Source organism: Canis lupus, chromosome 16 (genome assembly GCF_011100685.1).
Source record: "Canis lupus familiaris isolate Mischka breed German Shepherd chromosome 16, alternate assembly UU_Cfam_GSD_1.0, whole genome shotgun sequence".
In the NCBI taxonomy this organism is placed as follows: Eukaryota; Metazoa; Chordata; class Mammalia; order Carnivora; family Canidae; genus Canis; species Canis lupus.
This window is the reverse complement of record NC_049237.1, coordinates 6,060,258-6,086,563: the sequence shown is the minus strand read 5'-3', so window position 1 is coordinate 6,086,563 and position 26,306 is coordinate 6,060,258. Positions and strand designations below refer to the sequence as shown.

The window sequence follows — 26,306 nt, the reverse complement described above, 5'->3', positions numbered from 1 at the left end:
TTTGGTTATTAATCTTTGGCAAATCCATGCTTATGGTTGAAAAAAAGGTCTTTATTTTTTGCTGCTCCTTTAATGTACTTGTTAAGGATCCTGTGATTAAAGACAGTAGGTGCTTGACACACCAGGTTCCAACTCTGTGACTTACATTCTCAGGATTTGCTCTGGGTTTCTGGAAGCTGTGTCTGTGCATGTTCTTTCTCATTCCACTCCGTGTGGGTTCAGTGGGTCAACAGCTTCTGTATTTTGTACACCTACTTTATTAATTAGGTCTTTTTTATTTCTTCTTTCAAAAGATTTGATAGTTTTATCATAAATAAGTCCTCAGTGTCTTGTTAGGGATTTGACTTTTGGACTTTCAATGCAGAGTTCATCTTCTCTGAACTTCCTGTAAGAAACCAGTTCCAAGTTTTGATAACATCTCAGAATTTATTGCTCAAGGATAATGATTATGTTTTCCGAATATCAGGATGATATTCCTCTAGACTAAACTATATAGAAACTGTGGGATCATACATACTTTTAAAATGTCAAGCTTTTGCAAAGTTTTGTGGAAACAAAATACCATATATTTTTCAACATTTCCCCCACACCTCACCTCACTCTCCCAGATTCCCAAGTATATATATTTATTCGACTTCATAGATTAAAGTTTATTCTCAGAAGCCTACATGGATTATATAGCAGGACTCAATTTTATGTCACTATTACTAATTTCTCACTGAATTCAACCTTGATAATGTTTATGTCATAACATAACAAGGGAAGAAACTCACATATCTCCTGAGCTATATTTCAAGTCCCACAGTGTACAGCAGGCCTATGCCATTCCATAATATTTGTAAACATAACACCACTCATTGCTATAAATCCATGATATTGTCTGATTATCACTGCTTCCAGCATTTTCACTTTTCTCTTATTCCAATAAGAGAAAATACACATATACACATCCATCCCTTTATTTATTCCTAAGTGTAGGTTATAGGCTACGTAGCCAAATTAGAATATGAAAGTGACTATAACTATTTTTCCACAGTCTGATTTGAAATTTAGCCTGTGTGGGCTTCTGGCTATATCCGTACGAGCAGATGACGTCCTCAGCTTTTGATGAAGGGGACGTCCATCTTCCTCAATCTTATCAGGTTGTAGTCAGCAGCTCCTACAATAGGGTGTGAATAAAATTACAACTTCCTGGTTTCCCTTTTTAATAAGTCTCATTACCTAGTGTCACTGATCAGCATAGCCTGAGGCTCTGTAGAATTCTCCATAGCACTTCTTCTTGTGAAGGTTCTAAATAGAATGGAATCTCTCATGATGGGTCTCTAGTTTCCCAGTCCTCTAGAATTGGGTGCTTAAATTCTTCGGAGTTATTTGTGTTCTACATTATTTACATTGCTTCTGTATCTTTCCTTTCATGTGCTAATAGCTCAAAAAGTTTGCTAACCTCATGTGTCATTCTTTGTCTTTAGGAGTTGATCACTTCAGTGTCCTCTCTGATCCTCATCTGTTCTTACACTTATCTTGGGAGATAATCCAAAATTCATCCTCAGAAATCACACCTATCAGCCACCTATAAGCTGTATTACTGGAGCTTTCAGATTAACCCGAGCCTACAAAATCCCATAAAGCTTTCCCATGCTTATTCCAAAGAGATGGTACAGAATAGTTCAAGGGATCTCCAATTGTTATATGTCAGAATCATTTGCGAAGGTTAAGTAAGCTCTAAGCGCTTAGAACTCCTTGTCCACAGAGACTGACATGGTGTCTGGTCATCTGCAGTTTCAACAAATTCCTCAACAAGCATTTCTGTTAGGTGTTTCAGCAAATAGGAGCTCTGAGAAGCCTTTTCTGTGTTGCATGGACACTATTTGACTAAGCTCTTTCTTAGAGCTTCTTTTCATGGGAGGGGGGGTTGTGGGGCATTGAGGGGATGGGGGGGGGGGGGGAGGAGGGAGGGAGTGAGGGAGGGAGGGGGAGGGGGAGGAGGGAGGGAGGGAGGGAGGGAGGGGGGAGGGAGGGGAGGGGGGAGGAGGACGGAAGGAAGGAAGGAAGGGAAGGAAGGAAGGTAAAAGAAGACGAGGCACGACCTCCATCTCAAACTACCGCCTCCCTCCCTCTCTCCGCTTCCTCCGTCTCCTCCCTCTCTCCCTCCCTCCCTCCTTCCCTCTCCCTCCCGCTCTCTCCAATGACCTACCAACATTGATGAGCACCAGTCCAATACTGAAAACAGACAGAGAAAACAAGATACAAGGCTGCTTTATACTGGAGACTTTCTCAGTCTATATTCTGTTCCTTTGTACATTTGACTTTGCCATTCTCAACTATTTTACATGGCCATATCTGACATGAAGAAGTATGCATTTTGCCTCATCTCAGAGTCAAGGATGAAGCCTTCTCAGAGCTTTGGTCATGGCCTCTTGGCATCAGTCCTGGCTCAAGAGAATCTTTCTAAGGTTCAGAATAGTAAGAAATGTATTTCTCATTAGCTTACAATGCACTTAGTACAGATTTTCAATCGTAAGTATTTTGATCCTGGCAATTTGGTCTGATTTAGTTACTACCATCCTTCATCACATGAGTTTGAGATCCTTTTGTAAGATTGGCTTACTTATTTTGGAAGTGATATGTAAGCCTATTTCTTAATTTTACATGCTATATCTCATATTTTTATTTCTTCTGCAGATACTTCAAAAGTTCAACCAATACTCCTTTCTTCACTCTATTTCTCAATTCTTCCACATTCTTTGCCACAGAATGTACATATTATTTCTGCTAAAACTGTCCCAGTTTCTGTTGGAATACTACCTGACAAAATTGGCCTTCAAGATCTTTTCTGGCACCTTGGCTAGCTTTCTCAATGTGCCCTTCCAGTATGGTCAGGGCAGATCTGATTTTTTGAGCCTCTTTTTAAGGCAATTTGATGTTAAAGGAAATGACTCAGACAGGACAGTCTCTAGGCTTCCTTGTGAGATTTGCCACATAAACGGGTCTGTAAATGACTATATCAAAGCTAAATTAGTCACATAATAAGTCATTAAGACTTTAAGGTGTCTGCAACTTAGAGCTGGGCTATTCCTCAGAAACATAATCTGACCAGGAAAAGATATTCTTCAGCTTCAGGAGTTTCAGGCTGTTTTGCTGAGGTAACCTTTTTGGGCTGGGCGGTATGGTATAAGCTAGGACCCTTCTGCAGCAGTGACAGGAGTCCCCAGGGACCCCACTCCTTGTTCTAGATTGTTTAAAGGCAAATATAGTCATTCCAAGTAGGAACGATTTGGGTTAACCATCAGGAGGAACTTTCTTACAGTGTTGTCTTTGGTGGTCTCTTAGCCTAAGCAAGCATTCCACGTTTTCTGGTTCCGAAGGAAAGATGCAGACAAGATGGTTTTTCCAGGAGGATTAGCTACTCCAGGGTTTCTGTGACCCTTGAAGCAAAAGGAGGGTTGGAAGTGGGAAGGACGTGCAGTATGTGCATGTGTATTGGGCAGAGTTGAGAGGGTGTCCTGATACCTCTTTTTACCCCAGTTCTGGATGTCCATCGTGGCCACCACTATGCCTATACCCTGCGGAGGCTTCATGCCTGTGTTTGTGCTAGGTAAGTTCTGAAGGGAAGCCTGGGATCTTGCTGATAGCTGCAGTCTAGGGTACTGGGAAATTAAGGAAGCCTGGAATGCTAGGGGCTTGTATTTGGTCTTAGGGCACAAGGAGGGATTGGCTCTGAAATCTAGAGGATAAGGAAGTGGATTTTCTTCCTTTCATCTTTCCTCTAGGAGCTGCATTTGGGAGGCTGGTAGGAGAGATCATGGCCATGCTATTCCCTGATGGTATCCTATTTGATGACATCATCTACAAGATCCTACCTGGAGGCTATGCGGTAATTGGTGAGACACATTCCACCCTCTGGTAACCCCTAATAGCCACACTCAAACTGTCCCCTAGCATCTTTATTCCATACTACACAATGCAGTTTTAATTTTATGCTGTTTGATTCAACTTTTATTCAAATAGTCAACCTTTGACTCTGACTCTCATTAGCTTTTACTAAATGTCTTTGAGCTGTAGTTTCTTTATGTAGAAAAGGGATTATAGGGATTAAACGATAAGAATGAAAGCACCTAGGATTGTGTCTGAATGTTTGGTAAGGGATTTTTTCTTTCCCTCCAAAGACTCATAGAAACAACAGTACAGGTGACTGGCTTGGATAATCCCAACCTGCAGATGTGCTAATTTTGACGGGACTTAAGAGTATATGACTAAGAGCAGCCCAGGTGGCTCAGTGGTTTAGCGCCTGCCTTCAGCCCAGGGCGTGATCCTGGAGACCTGGGATTGAGTCCCACGTCAGGCTCCCTGCATGAAGCCTGCTTCTCCCTCTGCCTGTGTCTGCCTCTCTGTGTCTCTCATGAGTAAATAAATAAAATAAAATAAAAAATAAAAGTCCATGACTAAGAGCTGAGAAACATGGGCTCTGTACTCACCCCTTCCACTTGTCACCTGGATGACTGTGGAGCAAGTTAGCTACCTTTCTGCACCTCAGTTTCTTTAGTCTAAAATGACTTCTAAAGTATATTACAGCTCTATCATTCTGCGAATCTGTGATAATCTTTTTTTTTCATTAAATCTACAATCCCATCCAACCAAAACCATGCCTAACACAGTGACCAGTATAATCTTCAAAATGATTATGCCTCCTCCCTCCTCTTTTTCACCAAAACCCCATAACATAGATATAGAAGCATTAGGCAGCTTTCCGATGCATATGGGTGACCTTTCTCCTCCATAATAGTCCTTTATGGAAGTCTCCTTCGTCAGTAAGAGTTATCTGCTCTCATTCCCCATCTCCATGCCTCTCAGGTGTCACCCCATCTTCCCTGGTGGACATTTCCCAGGATACATATCTCCTGTGACAGTTAAAGTTCTGGAGTATATCATGTGCACCATCCTGTAAAAATATCCCATCCCAATATTTCCCTTTTGCAATTTTTCTTTTTTTAAGTAAGCTCTACACTCAATGTAGGACTTGAACTCCACCATGAGATCAAGAATCACATGCTCTACCATCTGCGCCCTTCTCTTTTGTGACTTTGTCTTGTTCTCTTTCCATGTATACCTTCTAGTAACTATTTTTGTTGATGGGAAACATAGCTAAAAACAAGTAAGACAGATTTTGTTTTCAAAGAGTTCATAGAATTATAACATTTTAGAACTGCAAGGGCCTTAGAACTTATTTAATGATCTTTTTTTACCTTAGAGATGGGAGTATGGAATTCCAGAAGAATCAAGTTCTACTCATACAGTTTAGAAGTTGTAGAATCAGGATCTGACACAGGTGTCATTGTTCTAAGACTACAGCATGAGTCCTGGATTTTGACTCTCTTCTCTCATAAATTGTTGACATGAAAACCTGAGGTCCAATGTAAAGTGCTATCACTGGGTTTTAAAATGCTTAGTCAACAATAATCCAAACTTTTGGTGCACCTGGCTGGTTCAGTCAGAAAAGCATGTGACTTGATCTCAGGGTTGTGAGTTCAAGCCCCATGTTGGATATAGAGATTACTTTAAAAAAAAAAAGAAAGAAAAGAAAAGAAGAACAATCCAAACTTTTAAAAGCAAGGAATACATAGGACATCAGTATCTTCATTTTATAAATGAAAATTTGGGCACACACAGTGATTTTGTAAATTGCTAAAGGACATAGAATGAGATCAAAAGGATTTTTCTAACAGTTCAGCAGATGGTTATATCAGGAGTGTTAGCACTGACCAGGGTCATGTCTCCCATCCCATCCTCACATGCCCTCCATGCTAAGAATGGCAGCCCTAACCCACCAGTACATTCCCATGTCATTCTAGGGGCAGCAGCGCTGACCGGTGCAGTATCCCACACAGTCTCCACAGCTGTGATTTGCTTCGAATTAACGGGTCAGATTGCCCACATCCTGCCCATGATGGTGGCTGTCATCTTGGCCAACATGGTGGCTCAGAGCCTGCAGCCCTCCCTCTATGACAGCATCATCCAGGTCAAGAAGCTACCCTACTTGCCTGACCTTGGTTGGAACCAGCTCAGGTCAGGGACACCAGCTGGAATTAGTTCAGACTTGATGGGGTAGGGGTGGGAGGTTCTGAGGTTGAGACTGAGGTTAGAGTCAACATTTAAAAACACTGCTTCTTACTTATTTTTATGTTCCCATGTACTTAATATTATGAGTGATGGAATGCGTGGCAAACCATGGGAGGAATAGAAGGGACGGCAAAGGAATAAGCATATGGTAGGGCTAACCCCCCATGCTTTCTCCCCCATAGCAAATTTACCATATTTGTTGAGGACATCATGGTTCGTGATGTGAAGTTTGTTTCAGCTACTTGCACATACGGGGAATTGCGAACCCTGCTCCAGACCACCACAGTCAAGACTTTACCACTGGTTGATTCTAAAGGTCAGTGGGAAAAAAGGAAGCAGATCCCTGAGCTAGTGACCTGAACAGGTGCTCCACAGAGGTGGAGGGGACACTGTAGTGTGGGCTTATCTCTGGGACCTCCTGGTCTGCCACAGGATACCCAGCCTATGTTCCTTAGGGAACACAACATCTTTGAGAAGGAAAACTATAGCCAGAACACAAGCATAAGAAGATAGTTAAAAATCCAACTAGAGAGGGGCAGCTGGGTGGTACAGTCAATTGAGTGTTCAACTCTTGATTTCAGCGCAGGTCATAATTTCTGGATGGTAATCTCAAGATTGTGAAATCGGTCCTTGCCTGCATCGAGCTCCATGCTCAGTGGAACATCTGCTTAGGAATCTTTCTCTCCCCCGCCCCTCCTTCCTGCTTTTTCTCTCTCTCTCAAATAAATGAATCTTTTAAAAAATCCAATTAGAGAACTACAGCCAATACTCATTAGTCATTGCAGCTATGTTCTCTAAAGTCACCGTGAACACTGAATTAGGGGTACTATACTGAACTGTCGCCCTGGAGAAAATATAGGGTTAGATTTCTCTGGTCACATTTTCTTCAAATAATGAATGCATAAACTTATTTTATGTGTGTCTCTCTTTAAAGACACCTTATTTAATATATACTGTTGATTCATTAACTAGAATTCATGGCCAAGAGGGCTACAGCTCATGCCTGAACGAAGCTTACCTAGCACACATATTTTCTCCATAAAGCACATCACAGCCTTCCTGCTTGGGGTGGGGGGTGGGAGGGTCTTAAACAGCAAAATTACCAACACAAACCCCACAAAAATGTGCAAATGCAGCATTAAGTAGACCACTGAAAAAAATGCTTGTTTATGAGAGCTGAGACAAGAAGCAGAATGTTGCTTTTCCAACCTCAGCTGGGAATGTGTGCATGGGGAGGTTTGCTGCTCTGTGCAGGTCTGTGTATGCCAGTAAAGGCATCTTGAGCACTGATTTGGGGTTTACAAATGCCTGTATTTTAGCCAGGAGACAAATTCATAAACCGGGAATTCATGAATAGTGAAGCTCAGCTGCAAATCTGGAGCCCCTGATGTGGTTCTCTTTGCTACTTAGCTAAATGGTAGCTGTCCTTCAGTGTCCAACCTGAGGGACAGAAGAAACTGTTCTGGATGAAAAGTTTTTTTTTTTTAATTTTTAAAAGAATTATTTATTGGAGCACCTGGGTGGCTCAGTCGGTTAAGCATCTGCCTTTGGCTCAGGTAATGATCTCAGGGTCCTGAGATTGAAGCCCCACATCAGGCTCTCTGCTCAGTGGGGGGTCTGCTTCTCCCTCTCCTTCTGTGCACACACACACACACACTCTCTCTCTCTCTCAAATAAATAAATAAGATCTTTCTTCAAAAAAAAAAAAAAAGGAAAGGCTGCATCAAAATAAGTATAAATTAGCACCAATTAGTATACCATCAATTGGGTCTCTAAGCGCTAAATGAGTGAAATAAAAGGTCAATCCTGGAAGATGTTTGAAATGAGTTTTCAGGAAGAAAGGGTAAAAGCTAGAAAAGGAAGCAGGAGGGCTGGACTTCTGTCCCCCACTCAATCCTGTTGAGGGGGAGATGGGCAGAGGGGAATGGAGCAGGCACTCAGGCTGAGCTTGGCTCTCCCCTAGATTCTATGATCCTGCTGGGCTCCGTGGAGCGCTCAGAGCTACAGTCCCTCCTGCAGCGCCACTTGGGCCCTGAGCGGAGGCTGCGGGTGGCCCAGGACATGGCCAGGAAGTTGTCTGAGCTGCCCTACGATGGGAAGGGACACCAAGGCATCTCACCCGAGGGCCGAAGGGAGTCCTTTGCCTTTGTGGATGAGGATGAAGATGAGGACCTCTCTGGGAAGCCCGAGGTGACCAAGCAGGGAAGGGCTGGGGGAGCAGGATAGGATGGGGAAAAGGAAGATCAGGAAGAGGGAGAGGGGATGCTGGTCACTGAGAAAGTCAAGGAGACCAGTGTCCCTGGGGGCCGGGGGCCAAAGGAAATAAGTTTGCAGACGATGGTACCAATGAGAACTTAGAGGGATATAGGAATTCTGACCAGGTGTGGGGGTAAATGGATGGAGACAGACTTTCCAGGACACCAACTGATAGAGGCAGGAAGGCGCTAGGCAGCCACTTCCCCAGGACTAAGAATTTTTACTGTTCCTTACAGCTGCCTCCTCTTCCTCCTCCTCACCCCTTACCATCTGCCCCATTGTCCTCTGAAGAGTCCAATGGGCCCCTGCCCAGCCACAAACAGCAGCCAGAAGCACCGGAGCCTGCAGGTGAAGATTCTCCCAGCATGTACCCTCCCTCATGCCTTGTGGGTTCTCTCTGGGCTCTCCACCATCTAAGAGCTGCTACCATGGGGAAGAGGACAGGGGAGGGTGGGAAGGGAGTCTTAATCACTGAATCTCCTTATTACTGTCCCAAGGAGTTGGGGCAAGGGCTGAGTTAGGAGCATAGAAGGGAGGGTGTCTATGGAGGTGGAGCATCTGGGAAGAACAGTTTGTGTGGCAAAATGTCAGGGGGCCCTTGGAAGTTCCCCCTACTCATTTCCTCCCAGGACAGATACCACTTTGTTTCTGTTTCCATCTGCTCACCACTCCTCTCAGATCAAAGACCCTCTGTCTTTCGGTCCCTGCTGCGCTGCTTACTTGGCAGACCTCGCCCCACGAAGAAGAAAACAACCCAGGTGAGAGCAGATGTGCTGTGGAGGGTGGAAGGGGAAGGGGGCATGCCTCTAAGAACTGGGAAACCTATGGTCCCTAAATCAGGGGGAGAAGGTCCCACCATGGAGGAGTTTCAACATAGGACAGAAATTACAAGTAGGAAAGCAGGCATCTCTGGCCCTGGCCTGGGAGGGTTGGCTAATGGCTAGTGGAGCCACAGCTGCCATGGGGAGAAAGATGGAAAGAAGTTGGACCTATGGCTTTCTTCTCTAGGAGTCAATGGATTTAGTGGACAACATGTCACCTGAAGAGGTAAGAGAAACAGAATCTGGGGTGGCGGTGGGGGGGATTGTTCTGTGTGATGAAGACATTGCTCATTTGCTTCATTGTGTTGTTGTAAGAATAAGATGTGAATCTAGGCCAGAAAGCATTTTGAGAGGTTGGGAGCAAAATGTGATTATGGAGAAAAGGATGGGCATATCGCTCAGCAGTGGGGGATACTGGGTGGTGTTCTCAGAGGGGTCAGAAGAGAAAGGTTTTGAGCCTCCACGTATAGATGGGACCATCATGCTAAGATGGGCCTTAGATCTCTTAGACATTAGGGATGTTCTGGACCAGGTGGAGGCTGTGCAGGAAGGATGAGCTTGCCTAAAATAAAATGCACCAGGCAGCCAACAGTTACACGTACCAATGTGGAAGAGCAGCACGGAAACTAGAATGGTCGGTGCCTGGGGGAGGTTACAATGCTGGATTGGCCAGGACCCTGAGACAGTGAACAACTAGGAAATGCTAGGAAGCAAGACTGGAAAGAACTGAAAACCAAGAGCAAATATCACCAGCGGTGTCTCATTTGGACAAACACCTATTTCCTAAAAAAAAAATGTTGTTATTGAGTCCATGAGAGAAAACCTAGCCTGGATCGGGCTTGTCTGTGAAGAACAGAGAGATGTGGAGTAAAGATTTGGAGGAGGCAGCAGGGCAGTCCTGGTCAGAACTGACCTCAGGGTTGCCGAGAAACAAGAGTCCATTAGCAGCCATTCCATTTAGTAAAAGAATGCAGTTCTCCTGTGGAGGCAGTAAAGGCAGAGCTTTAAAAGTATGTAGATGACAAAGAACCTTAACGAATATTATTTTAAAATAATCATCTCCTTCATTGTCCACATCAAATGAAGGAGTGCACGGGGAGTCACAGGAGAGAAGGGAAGTCTTCCCCTTCTCCCCTGGTCACGCCTCAAAACACACACCCCTCTGATCAATGGTTACTGGAAAAATCGAATCCATGAGCACAGAGGAAAAAAAATAGTTCTTGTTCCTGCCCCTAAGCAGGAATCAGATGGGTCATAACTATGGTTGAGAAGGGCTTTGCTCGAGTACTAACCCAATCACACTCTTCACAAAAGTACACCAGCAGGAAAAGCTACTTGACCAGTGAGGCTATTTAATGACCACCGGAAATAAAGTGCAATCAGGGGTCAAGACAAAGCATACATTTTTAGCTTATGTCTTTCCCAAAGAAGACTTTAGATATCTAAAAAAGATAAAGATATCTAAAGACTTTAGATATCTCCATGTCACCCACCAGGAACTTTCAGAAGGATAAGATCCAATAGTAATAAAAATGCAGGATATTTTGAAGCCAGTTTTCAGACTAGATGGAGGAGGCACCTTTGGCAATATTCAGGTGATGCCTGTGGGAAGAGTGGAAGAGTGCAGTCACACGTCACCAGAAGTGTTTAATCTGTTCCTCTGTTAGGAGTACACACAGTCAGAGCTCCAGTTTGGTACTAGGGCTGAGCCTCTGCAAATAGTGGGACATGTCAGACCCCGAAGCAGACATCCCCCACCCCTTGGACACAAGCTGGGACTTCCTGGAATGTGACTGCCAGGCAGTCAAGGTCGGAAGCCACCTGTGTCATCTTGGGCAAATGACTGAAGCACTCTGTGCCTCTGTGTCCTCCTCCTAAGATGGAGATGATGAGAGGCCATTGGATACCACTCAAGGAGTAAAGCAACTCGAATAATGCTTGGCCCAGAAGAAGTGATTGGTGGTCATGCACTGGAAACAGTTCTGTTATTTTTGGTCCTCAAGGGAAGACAAAAATGGAGCCAAGGAAGGCAGGAAATGATCCTAGAAAGGTCCAGGAGGATGGGAGCAACCAAACCAGGGTTGGCAAGGGTCCTACAAATAAATCATGTCTACAGCACACCTGCTGAGTGGTCATCCTGTGCTGTGAGAGCCAGCCAAGCCCAGTGTGAACCTTCAGTCAGGGAGAACAAGGTTTGGAGGAGGTGGGGCTGTGGCCCAGAACAACCCGGAAGGGACAGATGGAGAGCACACCACTGTGGACTACCCACTGGGCACGAGAACTAGGAGGCGGCCTTCGAAGACGTTCTCTGACGCTTGAGACGTGGGGATTTGGACAGTAGGAAAATAAGATAGTACAGCATTCAGAAGGTACTGAGTGAAAAGGGATTTCAAGGAAATTTGAGATTCAATTATGAAAGTCAGAGCTAACCTGACTTTGGAACTTGCGGGTTTCGGCATGGATATCTAAAATCAAGAGGAGATGAAGGCCTTCATGCTTTCATGCCTCCATGCCTCTATCACGGACGAAACAAAAATGGTTTTACTCAAGTCAACTAAGTGCCACGTGATTCAGTACAGCTCTTCAAACCCAACAAGTAGTTGCCGCAATCTGTAAGAGGCAAATGTGCTGGACTCTCCACAACACACGGTGGGCAACCCCACATCACACTCTCAAGAGCTTCCATCCTCGCCTCTGTCCTGTAGGCAGAGGTAAGACAAACTCCAGTAAAAGATTGAGTGCCATCCATGTTGTTTTTGAAAAGGAGAGACCAGCAAAGCACTTTGGGGATGAAAAATCGTGCTCCTGGGAGTGTCAGGGTGGGGGCAATCAGGGTGGGCCAGCAAAAGCAGGAAGGCACGTCTAGTTTCCCTGGAGTGGGTGTTACAGGAGTGGGGGAAAATGAGACCCAGCAGATGGCTTGGAAGTGACAAGGGTCTGGGGCACCAGGGGCTGGAAGAGCTGGAAGACATGCAGGCAGCCGTGCTTGAAGTGCCTGAGGGTGAAGGGGATGTGGGGCCTGATGGGGGTTGTGCTGCCCCTGGGAAGAAGCGGGAAGTCTAGTGATGGGGGAGCTGTTGACAGTTGTGCATATTTCAGGGTCTGTGGTGGGGCTGGGAGGGCTGTCTGGGGTCAGGCTGCAGGTCTGAGGTCATAGGGGGCTCCGTGATAGGGAGTGACTACCCTCCTCTGTCCGGCAGATCGAGGCCTGGGAACAGGAGCAGCTGAGCCAGCCTGTCTGTTTTGACTACTGCTGCATCGACCAATCCCCCTTCCAGCTGGTGGAGCAGACGTCCCTGCACAAGGCAAGCGCTTGCCCTCAGACTGCTCCCGGCCGCAGAGGGCAGGGGAGGCCCAGGCGGACACGTGCTGACCCGCTGCTCTTTCCCCGCAGACCCACACGCTCTTCTCGCTCCTTGGCCTCCACCTTGCCTATGTGACCAGCATGGGGAAGCTCAGGGGCGTGCTGGCATTGGAGGAGGTAAAGGTGGCATGTCCCGTTTGAGCAGCACAGGATAAGTAAGGGTGTGGGGAGGGGATGGTTTAACATCTGGGTGGTCCCCCACATTTCCCTCTCTGTTTGTCATATGGAGACAGGATGCAGGGTGGGGGGGAGCAGGTGGCGGGTGGAGGGGGCTGCCCCCACCATCTTCCACAGAATGGGGGCTTGGGAGGAGGGTTCAGGGCAAGAGTCACAGGTTCCTGTGTGTGCTCGTGCTCGGGCAACGGCCGTGAAAAAGAGGGCAGAGATGGGACATGGCTGAAGGACGCCTGAAGTCATGAAGGAAGGGGCCTTGTCAGAGGAGCTTGAGATTCCTGGCTCTGCAGGTGGGCCTGGTCCCCAGGCCTCTTTACTTGCCACTCCACATCCTTCCTTCCGGTGCTCCTTGTGCGAATCTGCTCTTCTCTCCGGCCTGCTTCCTCTCACACCCATCTTCTTTCTCTTCCCACTTTTATCCCCTCCCTCTCCCCACCAGCTGCAGAAGGCCATCGAGGGGCACACCAAGTCTGGGGTGCAGCTCCGCCCTCCCCTGGCCAGCTTCCGGAGCACGACTTCCACTCGGAAGAATCCGGGAGGCCCACCCCCTCCCACCGAGGCCTGGAGCCTGCCTGAGGATGGAACTGGGGCTCCTGCCTCCCCAGAGCCCCCCGCACCCTCCCCCTCCCCAGCTCCCTTGCTCTCTGAGGCTCCAGCCAAAGTGGAGGGTGAGCTGGAGGAGCTGGAGCTGGGAGAGAGTCCAGGGCTGGAGGAGGAGCTCGCTGACATCCTGCAGGGCCCAAGTCTGCGATCCACGGATGAGGAGGACGAGGACGAGCTGATTCTTTGACGGCCTCCAGGATCTCCTCTTAAAGACCGTTCCGGGGCCCAGGCCAGAGGCTGGACTTGTGTGTCAGGGGTATGTCCTGAAGTTGGAGACCTCACACCATCGCCCTGGCCCCTTCTGGGAATCTTAAAATGTGATAGTGATAGTCTGCTATTTAGGCCCTGTGCCCCCCATCTGGACAGGCAGGAGGTTCTGGCCCCAGTGAAGGACCTGATACTCCACAGGGCTTCCCGAGTCCCCCTGGTCTGTGAGTGGGAGACACCCTGCCTCTGCCGGCCTCGGCCTCCCCTCAGCCCCCACAGTCCCTTGGTCTTCTTGTTCCGGCACCTTCCTAGCACCTTCCTGGCTTTGCCCCGTGTCCGCCAGTCTCCATGGGGGGAGGCCCACAGTGACTGTGGCCTGGGGGGAGATGGGAGAAACTCATGGCCTCGTGGGCTGATGGCCCGGGATACACTCAGGAATAATCCACACGCCACTCTCAGAGCCCCCAACCTCGTTCTCCCACTTACAGCCGCTCCCTGATATTTGCCTCCTCCTCCTCCATCCTGGCTCCCACTACCTGCCGCCAGGCAAGGGCCAGTCCCCTAGCTCCCCTGGCCGGGATATAGGCAGCCCGCAAGAGAAAAGGTCTCTGTGCAGGAAGCAGGTGTCTTGCTGCCCAGCGTTCATGCCTCCTTCAGGCACAAATCCGCCCCATCTCACACCAGGCATGGCTTCCTCGCCCTCCAGGTCCCAGGGCACTCCTGGGAACTAACCCTCACCTCCCCACGGTCCTCCCTGATCTATCCTGCCCAAGGGTCAGGTGTGCCCTCCAGCTGCTGGGGCCAGGGCTTCTCCCACCAAGACCGAGGCTCAGGGCAGCCAGGCCACTGGGTCTCTCAGCCACCAGCCCTACTGAGACTAGTTCTTTGTGTTCGTCTTCTAGAGGTGGACAGATGGGGGTTCAAAGTCAACATGGCAGGCCCCTTTGATGCTTCCCATGCTCGGAAGTCAGAGGCCCTCCTCCCCAAATCAGCGACAGGATGCCTGCCGCTGGCCTGCCTTTCCTATGAGGTGGTCCCAGGTGCTCTGAGCCCCCAGAAGCCCTCATTTCCACACCCACGGCTCCCCTGCTCCCTCCTTTTGTGCTCCGTCCAGTTGTGTAGTTTTACCCCCTGTCTGACATCCTCCTGCCTCCCCTCCCCTATGCCCAGGCTCCATCATCCCCCAAATAAGACACTCATAGTCAGAGGTGCCACCACATTCTGTTTAGTACCATTGAACACAGCCTGTCGCCCTCCAACATGACATCCCTTCCACCTCCCCAGGCCGAGAGAGAGAGGGTGCAGCCTGGAGAGGGGGACTGGCAGTGGGCATTTGAGCCCATGCCCATGTGTATATAATCTATAATATTTATATATATATATTTATATATAATTCTCTCTGTAATATATGTCATAGAATCTCTCTTGGGCCTGGGGTGGGAATGTCACATTAAGAAAACATGCTAAGACTGGCCATAAAAATGGATATTTCCCAGACCTGGAAGACAGAGTATGGGACGTGGAGGTGAGGGCAAAGAGAAGGTCATACGCTCATTCACCAAGAGCCCCTCCCAAGCACAAGGGTAAGAAGGGAGGCGTAGGGGGAGGAGGGCCAGTGGAAGGGGAGGAATGGGAAATTTGGATTTTTCTTTAATAAAGTGATTTGAAAACGAAAGTGCATCCCCCCTCCCCCCCGCCCCCCCCCCAACCAAAGGAAAATCATTTAGCAAGAGCAGTTTCATTCACAAGAATATAAAAACAGCCCTGTTCCGGGACTGTTGAAAAACGTGCTGCACAGCCTTTAACCCCAAAGGAAAAGCGACCCTCCCCCACCCCCCCAGCCTCTTCCTGCACATGCCCCTCCCCTCCCCCTAGAATAGGCTATAAGCAAACCCCATGCACCCTGCCCCCAGCACCAGAGAGGCAGTTCCTCCCCGCAGAAGAGTCCTAAGAGGGTCCCAGGCCAGCTCCTCGGCTCTTCTCCCTCTTCAGAGCGGAAAACGCAGGCCCCCACCTGACGTGAGGTCCGCGAGCCCCCTCCACGTGTAAAATCGGCTAGACTCCCTCACAGCCTCAGCCACTGCTGCAGGGACCATTTGGCTTCCTCGGGGAAGGGAGGGAGGGGGCAAGAACGCTGCTTTGGTCCACCTTTCTCAACTCCACAGGCCCTGAGCAAAAAGGAACTGTAATGAATGAACCTGCTGGATTGGATGTCCACCGTGGTCTGGGGGCAGAACGTAGGCACGGAGGGGATGAGACGAAGAGAAAAAAGATGCTACACTGAGACAGCAGGTGGCACAGGGCGAAGGAACAGGGACCCGTGGCAAGAGGGGACCATGAGCATGCAAAACCCAGAGGACCCACGGCAGGAGGGCCAGCAGCCAGTGAGGTCACGCCAGGCGGCCAGGCCACCGCCCTAGGTCACCCCCCGCCCGGCCACCCCCCACCCCACCCCAGCTGCTAGCTGCCAGGTCCTGCAGCCTCCTGAACCCCATCACGTGACCAAACGCAAAGCAAGGTCTTCCGTTGAGACAGCTGTGGACAAGGCGACTTGGCCTCCCCACACACACCATGCCCACTCCTGGGTCCTCCAAAGTCCCACCCCTGGCCTCGGCTGCATTGTAGGAGCACGTGGGGATGAAAGTGTGAAGTCTTTGAGGGTGGGGGCATAGAGGGACAGTAACCCCCTACCTCTCAACCTCCTCATTCCCGAGAAACAGAAGTCTGGTGGGGTGGGGAGGGGACAGTTCTGCCCAGGGTCTGGGAAGGGGTGACAGGTGCTCCCCTCCTGGCAGAGGGTAAAGTGGCAGGACCCCTGACGAAGCGTGGGCAGGACACAAGGCCTTGGAGCTGGAGCGTTAGTTGGGCACGAGGAAAGAGGGAAGGCGACGATGCAGCTCTCAGCTTCTCTCCTACCCAGTCTCCCTGTGCCACCGCAGCGGGGCGGGGCAGTGTGCCAGCCAGCTCCACAGCTGTGGCGTCCTGGCTCTCCCCGTCCCCTGCTGTCAGGATCTCTCAGAAGTGCTGCGGCGGCCCTCACCGCAGCGCAGCCGAGCCGGGTGTGGGAGGACGAGCCGATTCAGGGGCCCGTGCCTCACTGTCACCGGTCCTGGAAGGAAGGATCCTCGACTCTCCTCTCTTTCCCCACAGCAGGCCCGGGAGGGAGGGGGAACACCTGCGGGGGGGCCCTCTTTGGAGTCCTGGGAGAAGCTGAAGAAGGGGCAAAGGAGCCGAGCGCCCACACCGCTCCTCAGAGAACAGCCCCCCTGGCCGGGGCCTGACAGCACCGGACTCCTCCCTCCACCCCACTCAACCCTGAGTCCCCAAGAAGTTATAAAAATGTAGAAAAGGCAAAGAGAAAAGTGTAAACAGCTCCAGAGAATTAAAGGGTGGATGGAGGGAGACACAGCCCTCATGCTTCCCCTTTTGGCCAGGACACCTGCATCCTGTGTCACCCCCTCAGGGCAGGAGACAGAAGAAGGCAGAAAAGGGGAGCAAGAGCTGGAGCAGCCAGCCCCGGCTGGGCCTTCCCCGGACCCTCGGATCCCGCCTCCAGCTACGGGAAGTGTGATCCTGGAACAGCGGCCATTCTGGTTGTCCTCGGTGACCTTCTGGTTGTCCTCAGGTGACCTTCTGGTCTCGGGGCAGGCCTTGACAGAAAGAATCGCGGCTGTGTCCTTGGGCGTCCCAGCTGCAACGTCCACCTCCCCCATGACTCCTGATGTCAGAAGCCAATTTTTCGCTGAGGGCAGACTCTCTGCCCTCTAAGGACACGCGACGTGAGGTGGCTCCCCCTGTGCCCGTCGAGCCGTACCAACAGCCCCCGAGGTCTGTTCCTCAGAGCCGGGATGAGCTGGGGCCACGGCCAGAGAAAACACGGAGTCGGGAAAAGCAGGAGAAACGCGGAGAAAGGCGGCCTTCCCACAGCCACGGCCGAGGCTCCCGGAGACGAGTCAGAGTGAAGAGCTGGGGTCCAGGTCGACGGCCACAAGCCGCCCGAGCTTCACCAGCACAGGCCCAGAAGCCTGCGGCTAAGCCTGTGCACAGCCATCTGTTGGCCTGGGCCTTGGTTCCCGGCCCCGTGCTTCCTGCAGCACAAGCCTGGATAAAATCCCACAGGCTCCCGTTCTCCTGGTGAGGACTGGCAGCTCCTGGGTCCCTCGCGGTCTTCTGCCCGGGTCTCAGCTGTACTGCTGGGGGGAGGGAGGGTATTGTTGCAGCCATGCCCCTCAGGTGGGAGTGGAAGGCCGGGTGCCGAGTGGGAGGAAGCTAGTTGTTAGCCTCACCCTCCTCCTCATCAAAGGATTGCACACCTGAGGATGTGACATCAGACACCTTCCGGCTGAGAACAGTCGACATCTCAGGGTCTTCTCGTGGGGAAAGGGACTCCAGGTCCCGGCATCCTGCGTCCTCTTCCTCCTCAGGGGCCAACGGCCTCTTCTCCTCCTCAGCAGGGCCCCTTGCCAGGTCCACTCCAACCACCCCCGGAGCCCAGTCAGTGTCTGACCCCAGCAAAGGTGGAGGCTCCTGTGCAGAGTATCCGGAAGCAAGTTGGGAAGGCCCCATTTCGTGCAAGCTAGGCTGTGAGTCATCAAATGCAGGACCAAGATAGGATCCTGTAGCCGGAGAGGCAATGAGGGACTGGTCGCTGGCTTCCCAGGCATCCGATGACCCCAGACAGTACATGCCCTGGGACACGTAGGAGTGAGGCCATCCGTCCATGGGCGCTTGAGCAAGGGCATCTGTAAAGAGAATCACAGAAGTCAGCGGGGTTACAGAGCATGAAAGGCGGCAGCAATAGTGCAGACAACGGAGTAGGCGGGGGGTGGGGGGGAGCGTAGGAAAGCTGAGACGGACAGAGTCGTAGAAGAACACACAGGAATGGAAGTAGCCCAGTTAAGCTGGGGAGGCCTCTTGGGCCTCAGAGGGGCCATCCCTCACCTTGACTCTCCATCAGCTCCTGGTAGTTGTCACTGTAGTTGCAGCCCAGGGGCTCCTGGGCCGAGTTGACACTCATGTCCTCACCATCCATAGAAGACCAGGCCATGAGTGTGGCCTCGGAGATGGCAAACTGTTCCATGACACCTACGAGAAGAAATGTAGTTGGCACAAGATACCCCTGGGAACCCTTAGACACGTGCACGGTGGAGGGTGACATCGGGGCAGTGCTGTTCAATAGAAAGACCATGCAAGCCACTTGTGCAATTTAAATTTTCTTGTAGCCATAGTACAGAAAATTTAAAAGAAACAAGTGAAACTAATTTTTATAAATATCTTATTTAACCCTATATATATATATATATATTAGATGATCTTTCAACATGTAATCCATGTGACAATTATTAATGAGATGTTTCACATTATTTTATTCGTACGAGTCTTTGAAATCCAGTTGGTATTTCATACTGAATCTCCATTGAGATGAGCCACATTTCAAGTTCTCAGATGCCACGTGTGGCCAGTGGCTACTATATCTATGGGACAGCATGCACTTCGCATACACCCCCAAACAAGGCAAAACAGTGTGGGACGGTCCAGAAGGTCAGATCAAGGATTCTTAGCAGATAGAGTTGAGGGGTCTTCTGGTGAGCTATCCAAAGGGACTGAAATGAGGAATTTCCAGGAGTTGATCTCCAGAAGCTCGTAAGAATGTTAGCTAATACTAGGTAGTCAACGGCAGAGGAATCTAAATGAGAGGGCTCAATTTCAACAGAGAATCCCCCAGGGAACACCATGGGCTTGTAGGTCCACCATGGTATCAAGACGAAAGTTATAGGAATTGGAAAAGAGAAGGAAGGGAGGATAGACTAGGGAGCCTGGGTAGCCTTAGGGGTCCCCATTCTAGTCAAAGCCGTACGTTGAAGCTTCCATTGCCAGCTGCCCTGAACTACCCCCTACGCACTACATGTTTGTCTCCCTTCCCCACTGATCCTCCACCATCTACACCACCAACACAGAGATGCCTCTCTTCTCTTCTAGATCTATCATTCTTCCCAAGTCTCTTTTCTTTTTTTTTTTTTAATTTTTTTATGTATTTATGATAGTCACAGAGAGAGAGAGAGAGAGAGGCAGAGACATAGGCAGAGGGAGAAGCAGGCTCCATGCACTGAGAGCCTGACGTGGGATTCGATCCCGGGTCTCCAAGATTGCGCCCTGGGCCAAAGGCAGGCGCCAAACAGCTGCGCCACCCAGGGATCCCTCTTCCCAAGTCTCTTATTGAGACCTGCAATAGGGGCTTGGTCGCCGTGGTAGGTACGCTGTATGCCTGTCTCCTAGCAACTCCACTGTCCTCTTCTGTATAACACGCTCTCCTTACTCAGACCCCCCGATCTTCTCGTGGTTGGTTGTCACAAGTAATGAGCCACGTAAGTGAATGAATCCACTACAGCAATGTGCTGAGGGGCAAGGTCTAGAAGGGATTTTCCCAGTGCCTCTTCTTCTTTTCCTCAAGAGACATGGATAGAAGGAGGGACTTTCAGTGTCCAAGGCCCCTGACTTTTTGTCCTATACCGATAGTCCTATACCGATGTGGGAGAGAAGGCACCTGGAACAGGTGGACCTTCAGTCCCATGTAATTCTTAGTTTCTGACATGATAATAAAAATAAGTTGGAGGCCACTTACCCGGATCAATCAAAGTTCTTGATATCAGAGCTGATTGCGAAATTAAGTCTTATGGTCATCATATGCCTAGAGCCAATCCTGCCATAGGGGATCAGGCTGGAAGGTCAGTCTCTGACCATCTTGAAAACGCGTCTCTGGAAGGTCCCCGGAATAAGTACCTGCTAGGAAACGTGCCTCCTTCTCACCATCGCTGAGGTCGGAGTAGGCGTCTGTATCTCTGCGCACCGCCTCATGGCTGTGTTGCGGCTGAATGGCTGGTGCCTTCCCCCAGCCCTGCCACTCAATCATGTGGGCCACCCGGCCTTGCCCCATGGCTGTGGGCTTCGTCACATGGTCCTTCATGCTGCGAGAAATCCCTGAGGGGCCAGACATTCCCCTCCAGAACAGCACACGATACCCATACAAGATCCACCCCAGGTCCCCACCCATGACCCACGGGACTCCATTCAGTGGAGGAGCTCCATACGAGGGGTAGACTGGACAGGAGGGCTTTCCAGAAAGGGTAAATAGGTCAGGGACGGGGGTCTTCTTTAGGCCTCAAGGAGCAAGGAGACTGAGACCAGGAGGGGGTCGGTATTCTCCTGTCTGGATGCATCCCCAGGTAGGGAGTCTCACCTGAGAAGGATGACTTGGCCAGGGCCCCGATGCCATAGGCGTTAGAGTTTCTCTTAAGCTTCGGAAGAATAGAAGTGGTGTCCTCCATGGAGAGCTGGAAGAGGGACGGTGGGAGGAGGGGCAGAGGGGAGTTCAGGGTTTCTGGGAGGAAGGGACTGAGCGAGGGCAGGTGAAAGGGAACCCTTACACCAAGGAGACCCAAGGATGCTTATCCCCCAACTACCCTTGAAAATATGGGGGATCGGTAGGGAATGTGAGGGCTCGGGGAGCACTGCATTCTGTGGCAGATCTAAGGGAGGATGTGAGAGGAGCTAGGATGCACTGGGGTGGGGGTGCTGGGGGAAGCTGCACTCACATTGATGCCATCCCAGGAGAAATCAGTTCGGGTTTGCTGTGAGGAGAGAGCAAAGGGAGTGGGGATCCCAGGGACTCCCAGGAATGCAAGTAGCCCCCACCCCACCCCCATCCCAGGGACTTCCAGAAGTGTCTGAAGTAGAGAGGTTTTTCCTCGGCTTAATTTAGGGGATTAGGATCTCAGTGTGGAACATTTGGCCGTGTTTTGAGGAAAGTAGGAGAAATGTTCTGTAAAAGCGTCCACTCTGAAGGGGTGTTTGGGCTGTTCTCTTGGAATTTAAGAAAATAATTCAAGGATCAGGCAAACTGGGAGACTTTGTTCACCTTGGTTTCTGTTTTTTTGTTTATTTGTTTTTTTAAAGTCCTTTGGTTAGGGGCTCCTGGGTGGCCCAGTTGGTTAAGCGTCTGCCTTCAGCTCAGGTCATGATCTCGGGGTCCTAGGATAGAGCCCCACATAGAGCTCCCTGCTCAGTGAAGAGTCTGCTTCTCCCTCTCCCTCTGCCCTGCCCCTTGCTCACTCTCTCTCTCTCTCAAATAAATAAATAAAATCTTAAAAAAAAAAAAATCCCTAGGGCGCCTGAGTGGCTCAGTCGGTTAAGTGTCTGCCTTTGGCTCAGGTCGTGATCCTGGGGTCCTGGGATGGAGTCCTGCATCGAGTCCCACATCAGGCTCCCTGCTCCATGGGGAGCCTGCTTCTCCCTCTCCCTCAGCTCCTCCCCCTGCTTGTGCTCATGCTTGCTTGCTCTCTGCCTCTCTGTCAAATACATAAATAAAATCTTTTTAAAAATAAAATAAAGTAAAAGTCCTTTGGTTAGGGGGCTGCTGGGCATGGGTCCTCACCTCGGTGGAGGGCCGGTGGAGGCTGCTCCCGTGCAGTGAGCTGGTGCTGTCCATGTGGATCTGGTCGACATCCTTCAGGCCCTTCCAGTCCACTGCAATCACCTCATTCCCTGAAGTGGCCACAGGGTCATTAGTTGCTCTACCGTCAGCCCCCCCATCCCCACACCCCCGCAAAAGGCCCCTCCAGGCCTCAGAGGACAGCCCCTTCAGCCACCACTCCTTCTGATAGCACATTTCCCTTTACATCCCTACTCTCCCCCAGGTTTTGGTAGGACAAACCGTTATGCTGAGCCAAAATATTCCCTTTGAGCTCAACCAAGAATAGCACATTCACAGAAAGTGTTATATGGCCTTATTTGTTGTTATTTAAGTGGAGGGGTCAGTGGTTGGGTTTTACCCGGAAAACAGTTCTTTATTCTGTCCTGAGGAATCTCTGAGGGTTCCTATATGGGAGTATAGGGCAGCTGTGCCTTTCATCCATGATGTTTCTAGAAAGAAGGGCAGCACTTCTTTCCATATAGGTAAGCTTCCCTATATGTGGGCTTTATGATTCGTATCTTGGAGCTGGTGCATCTGTGTGATGGTGGGGTTAGAGGCAGGACTGGGGCATGTTCACCCAGAAACGGTGATTGGAGAGAAAGCAAAGAATGAGATGAGATGCCATCATTTTCCCTGACTGCTGGGGAACCAGGGATGGATGGAAGGGGAGCCAAGGGGGACAGAGGATGGGGGGGGGGGGGGAGAAGGGGAATTTTTAAACTAGGAACTAAAAGAGCAGGCATTCAAGTCATGCCTGGAGAGCTGGGGGCTGGAGGACCATGGTAATTGTTTGGGTGAAGCCAGAGCCTGGGGCCCAGGCAGCTGCTGGCAAGAGGGCAGGGTGGTGCCTCTCCTGGGAGGTTGGGAAGAGCCACTGCTGGGAAGACACTCAAGCATCAGATGGCTCTGGAACCATCTGACCTTACAGATCCCCCCTGCACACGGAGTTTTGTGATTCTGAATTTCGGGCCAGGGGTCCGCTCTTGAGAAGGGGTGAAGTGCTGGGGTTTCAAGCATGGGGAGGCACGCAGCTCTCATCCACACAGCCAGGGCAAAGGGACTGTGATTAGTGGGTGGGAAGGAGGTAGGGCCCCTCCTCAGTGAGCCCCTCTCCCTCGGGGCTGCAGGGGAGTGATGAGGGGGCAGAGCAGGGGCCATGGCTGGAGGGGAAGAGGACCTAGGGACCCCTGGGCCGAGCCGGAGAGAGCAGGAAGGGGGCAGACGGGGGGGGGGGGGGGGGGGGGGGGGGGGGGGGGGGGGGGGGGATAAGGGAGGGAGGAGGGGGGGCCGGGCAGGGGCGAGGGGAGGGCGAGGTGGCCTTTGCAGGGGAGGCAGAGCTGAGTCAGAGCCCCGAGGGGCGGGCAGGGGGAGAGAGAACCCCAGGAAGAGGTGAAGGCAGAGAGGGGAGCATCCATGGAAATAAATCGGGTCTCCGAGAATCAGGCTTCCGGAGAGTGAGTTTGTTTGTGATGATAATAATAATACTACTAATAATAACAATACGAATTATTCTCCCAGCCTGAGGTCACTGGGTCGTGTAGGCGGGAGAAACCGGGAGTTGGAATGGGGGAACGTTGGGGGTTTGGGGAGAGGGTTGGACTAAATCGCGGAGCCGGGAGCGTGGAGGGGGTGCGCGGGGTGGGGGTAAGGGGGTGGGAGCAAGGCAAAGGCCGGGGGCAGACCCCGTGGGGGGCGCGGTGCCCGCCCCCCCCCCCCCCCCCCCCGCCCCGGGCCCGGGTAGACAGCAGGCGGCCCCGCGCCGGCCCCCGCCGACAGGTGCAGGTCCGGCCCCACCCTCCGGGAGCCCGTCCCCGCCCCGCCCCGCCCCCGCCCCGCGCCCCCGGGCCTCCCCCCCCCCCCCCGCCCCGTTTGTCCGGGCGTGGACCCGGCTCCGGTCCCCGAGGCCCCGAGCGCATCCCGCCCCCGCCCCCGCCCCCGCCCCCGCCCCGGAGGGAAGGTGCACGTGAACAAAGCGGCTCGGGGGAGGCAGGAGCGACAGAAAAAGGCCACGAGAGAGAGGGAACGAGGTGGGAGCGGCGCACCCGGGCCGGACGGGGGCGGGGGGTGCCCGAGGGGGAGGCCGGGGAGCTGGGCGGCTGCCCCGGAGGGGAGGGGGGCGCCGGGGGAGGCGGGGGCGAGGCGGAGGGCCTGGCGGCGGCGGGCGCGGGGCCGCGGAGTGGGAGCGGGGCTGCTGGAGACGGGATGGAGGGGGCCGCGGGGGGCGGGGGGCACGGGAGCCGGCCGGGGGGAGGGGGAGGGGAGGGAGGGGGGGAGGGGAGGGGGGCCCGCCCTCGCCCCCGCCCGCGCCCGCGCCGCCGCGGTACCCACCCACGGTCCGGGAGCCGATGCAGCCCATGGCTCGGGCGCCTCCGGGGCCGGGCGCTCACCGCCGCGGGGCGGGCGCCGGGGGCCGCACCGGGAGCCGCGCCGCCGCCCCAGCCGCTCTGCAGCGCCGCGGCTGTCTCCGCGCGGCTCCGCTCCCCCCGCCCCTCTCCATCCCTCCCCGCCGCCGCCGCCGCCGCCGCCGCCGCCGCCGCCGCCTGGCTCCCCCGCCCCGGCTCGGCTCGGCTCGGCTCGCTCGGCGGGCGGCCGCGGGGAGGGGGCGGCCCGGGATTGGCTGCGCGCGGCGCCTCCGCCCCCGCCCCCGCCCCGCCCCCGCCCCTGCCCCGAGCTCCCCGCGCGGGGGCTCCCCGCGGGCCCCGGCCGGGCTGGCTCCGGGGGAGGGGCGGGGTGCGGGAGCCCGGGGCACCCCGCGGGGTGCGGCTGCTGGAGGCCGAGGCTCTGCCGGGATGCGCGGGGGGCGAGGGCGGGGGGGGCCGCGGCCGGGACGCGCGGGGGGCGGGGGGGGGCCGCGGCCGGGACGCGCGGGGAGCGGGGGGGGGGCCGCGGCCGGGACGCGCTGGGGTCGGGGGGGGCCGCGGCCGGGACGCTCGGGGGGCGGGGGGGGCCGCGGCCGGGATGCGCGGGGGGCGGGGGGGGGGCCGCGGCCGGGATGCTGGGGGGCGGGGGGGCCGTGGCCGCCTGGCTCCGCAAACACGTGTTTTCCTCCGAGCCGCGTCCCGACGGTCAGATGCGGCCGCGGCCACGCGGTTCCCCGCGCACCGTCCGGCCCCCGCGAGCGGGTCGCCGAGTCCCGGCGAGGGAACGGGAAACTCGCGGGGGGGTGCGCCTGGGGCAGGTCGCCCCCGGGCCTGATCCCCGATCGGGGGTGCGGGCCTGCAAGGACACAACTCGGTCCCAGTTGCAGCGAAATAAAAATCAGGACTGACTGGAAGCACAGTTGTAAGCCCAGTTGAACTTTCTGAGCCTTGATCTCCTCTGATAGGTGACCGCAGGGATGTCCGAAGCAGCCAAGACAGCAGAGGACTGCCCCCCCCCCCCCCCAAGGAGTCAGGCAGGTACCGAGTGAGGGCCTGGGGGGTGAGAGACTGAGAGAGTGACCTCCGCGGCAGGGCTCAGGTGGGCAGCATCCCCACCGCGGCACCAAGTGAAGTCCAGAAAAGTCACGCAAGAAAGGGCCTGGGGACTTGTCTAAGCAGCACCCCCAACCCAAAAGTGTGACAGAGCAGACCTAGTCTGCACCAGTGACGGCAAATGCTAAACCGGGCTCTGCTCCCAGGAATCCCAAGTGTGGGGTGCGGGCGTGTAACCGGACAAAAGATCCAGTCTCCCCGAATCCGCCTTTTAACCCTTTAGGGTCTGAACGGGGAGCTAAACTTTAGGGTGGTAACCACTATGTTCTGCAGGAATCCCAGACGAGAGGTGCTAGCGAGGATGCTGATAATGTCCCTGCAGACCTAAGGGATGGAATTGTGGAGAGAGAACTGATCTTTGATCTCTGTGCACGAAGAAATAAACCAAACCTGCATATGTAAAACCACGAGAGAGAAGAGGGCCTAGTCAGTAGATCTGCCGGGATTTGAATCATCCAGAATGATTCGTGGCAAGATCAGATACCTTATTTTGACGGTGAGAAGAATGAGCAAATATTCCTCCCCCCCCCCCATATTTACTCTTGTTGGATATCCAAAAGAGGCGTCAGGAGGTTTCTGCCCTCCTGGAATATATTGCCTAGCCGCAAAGGAAAGAACAGGGAAGAGTGGGAGAAAAAGAAGAAGGGGGCGTGGAGGAGAGGAAGGAGAAGAAACAGCCTCCAATGCTACAGCAGCGCCACTGGACCCCTGTTGTTTGTGGCGAGAAAGCACTGACGGGAATATCCAGCCATCCAAAGCTGGGTTTATCCAAATGATTGAAATCAAGTCCACACAAGGGACCTCGGGTCCTGAAGACTCAT

The 26,306-nt window shown here is 52.7% G+C and overlaps 2 protein-coding genes across 2 annotated transcripts in view; one reads left to right on the top strand and one right to left on the bottom strand.

Moving 5' to 3' along the window:
* CLCN1 (chloride voltage-gated channel 1) overlaps positions 1–15,215 on the top strand; it is a 30,585-nt gene extending 15,370 nt beyond the window's left edge. Inside the window, 11 exon segments of the mRNA NM_001003124.2 lie at positions 3,526–3,595; positions 3,771–3,881; positions 5,850–6,063; positions 6,300–6,433; positions 8,081–8,307; positions 8,610–8,721; positions 9,052–9,131; positions 9,382–9,420; positions 12,395–12,499; positions 12,589–12,675; positions 13,172–15,215. Of these exon segments, the coding sequence (NP_001003124.1) occupies positions 3,526–3,595; positions 3,771–3,881; positions 5,850–6,063; positions 6,300–6,433; positions 8,081–8,307; positions 8,610–8,721; positions 9,052–9,131; positions 9,382–9,420; positions 12,395–12,499; positions 12,589–12,675; positions 13,172–13,522 (1,530 nt within the window). The 3' untranslated portion in view covers positions 13,523–15,215.
* Positions 15,216–16,902: 1,687 nt separating this feature from the next.
* Positions 16,903–24,445, bottom strand: FAM131B (family with sequence similarity 131 member B). Its single transcript, XM_038559296.1, has 7 exons — positions 24,341–24,445; positions 21,974–22,083; positions 21,135–21,170; positions 20,780–20,873; positions 20,323–20,520; positions 18,484–18,627; positions 16,903–18,284 (listed from the first exon to the last, which is right to left on the bottom strand). Exons 1-7 carry the CDS (start codon positions 24,366–24,368, stop codon positions 17,812–17,814), a joined length of 1,083 nt encoding a protein of 360 aa, XP_038415224.1. The 5' UTR covers positions 24,369–24,445; the 3' UTR covers positions 16,903–17,811.
* Between the last annotated feature and the right edge of the window lie 1,861 nt (positions 24,446–26,306).

Coding starts and splice junctions, on each gene's coding strand:
- FAM131B (XM_038559296.1), bottom strand. CDS start 24,368: ATGGGCTGCATCGGCTCCCGGACCGTGG. Junction 20,521..20,779: donor GGCCAAGTCATCCTTCTCAG/GTGAGACTCCCT, acceptor CTGGCCCCTCAG/GGATTTCTCGCAGCATGAAG. Junction 18,285..18,483: donor GGAGCTGATGGAGAGTCAAG/GTGAGGGATGGC, acceptor TTCTCTTTACAG/ATGCCCTTGCTCAAGCGCCC.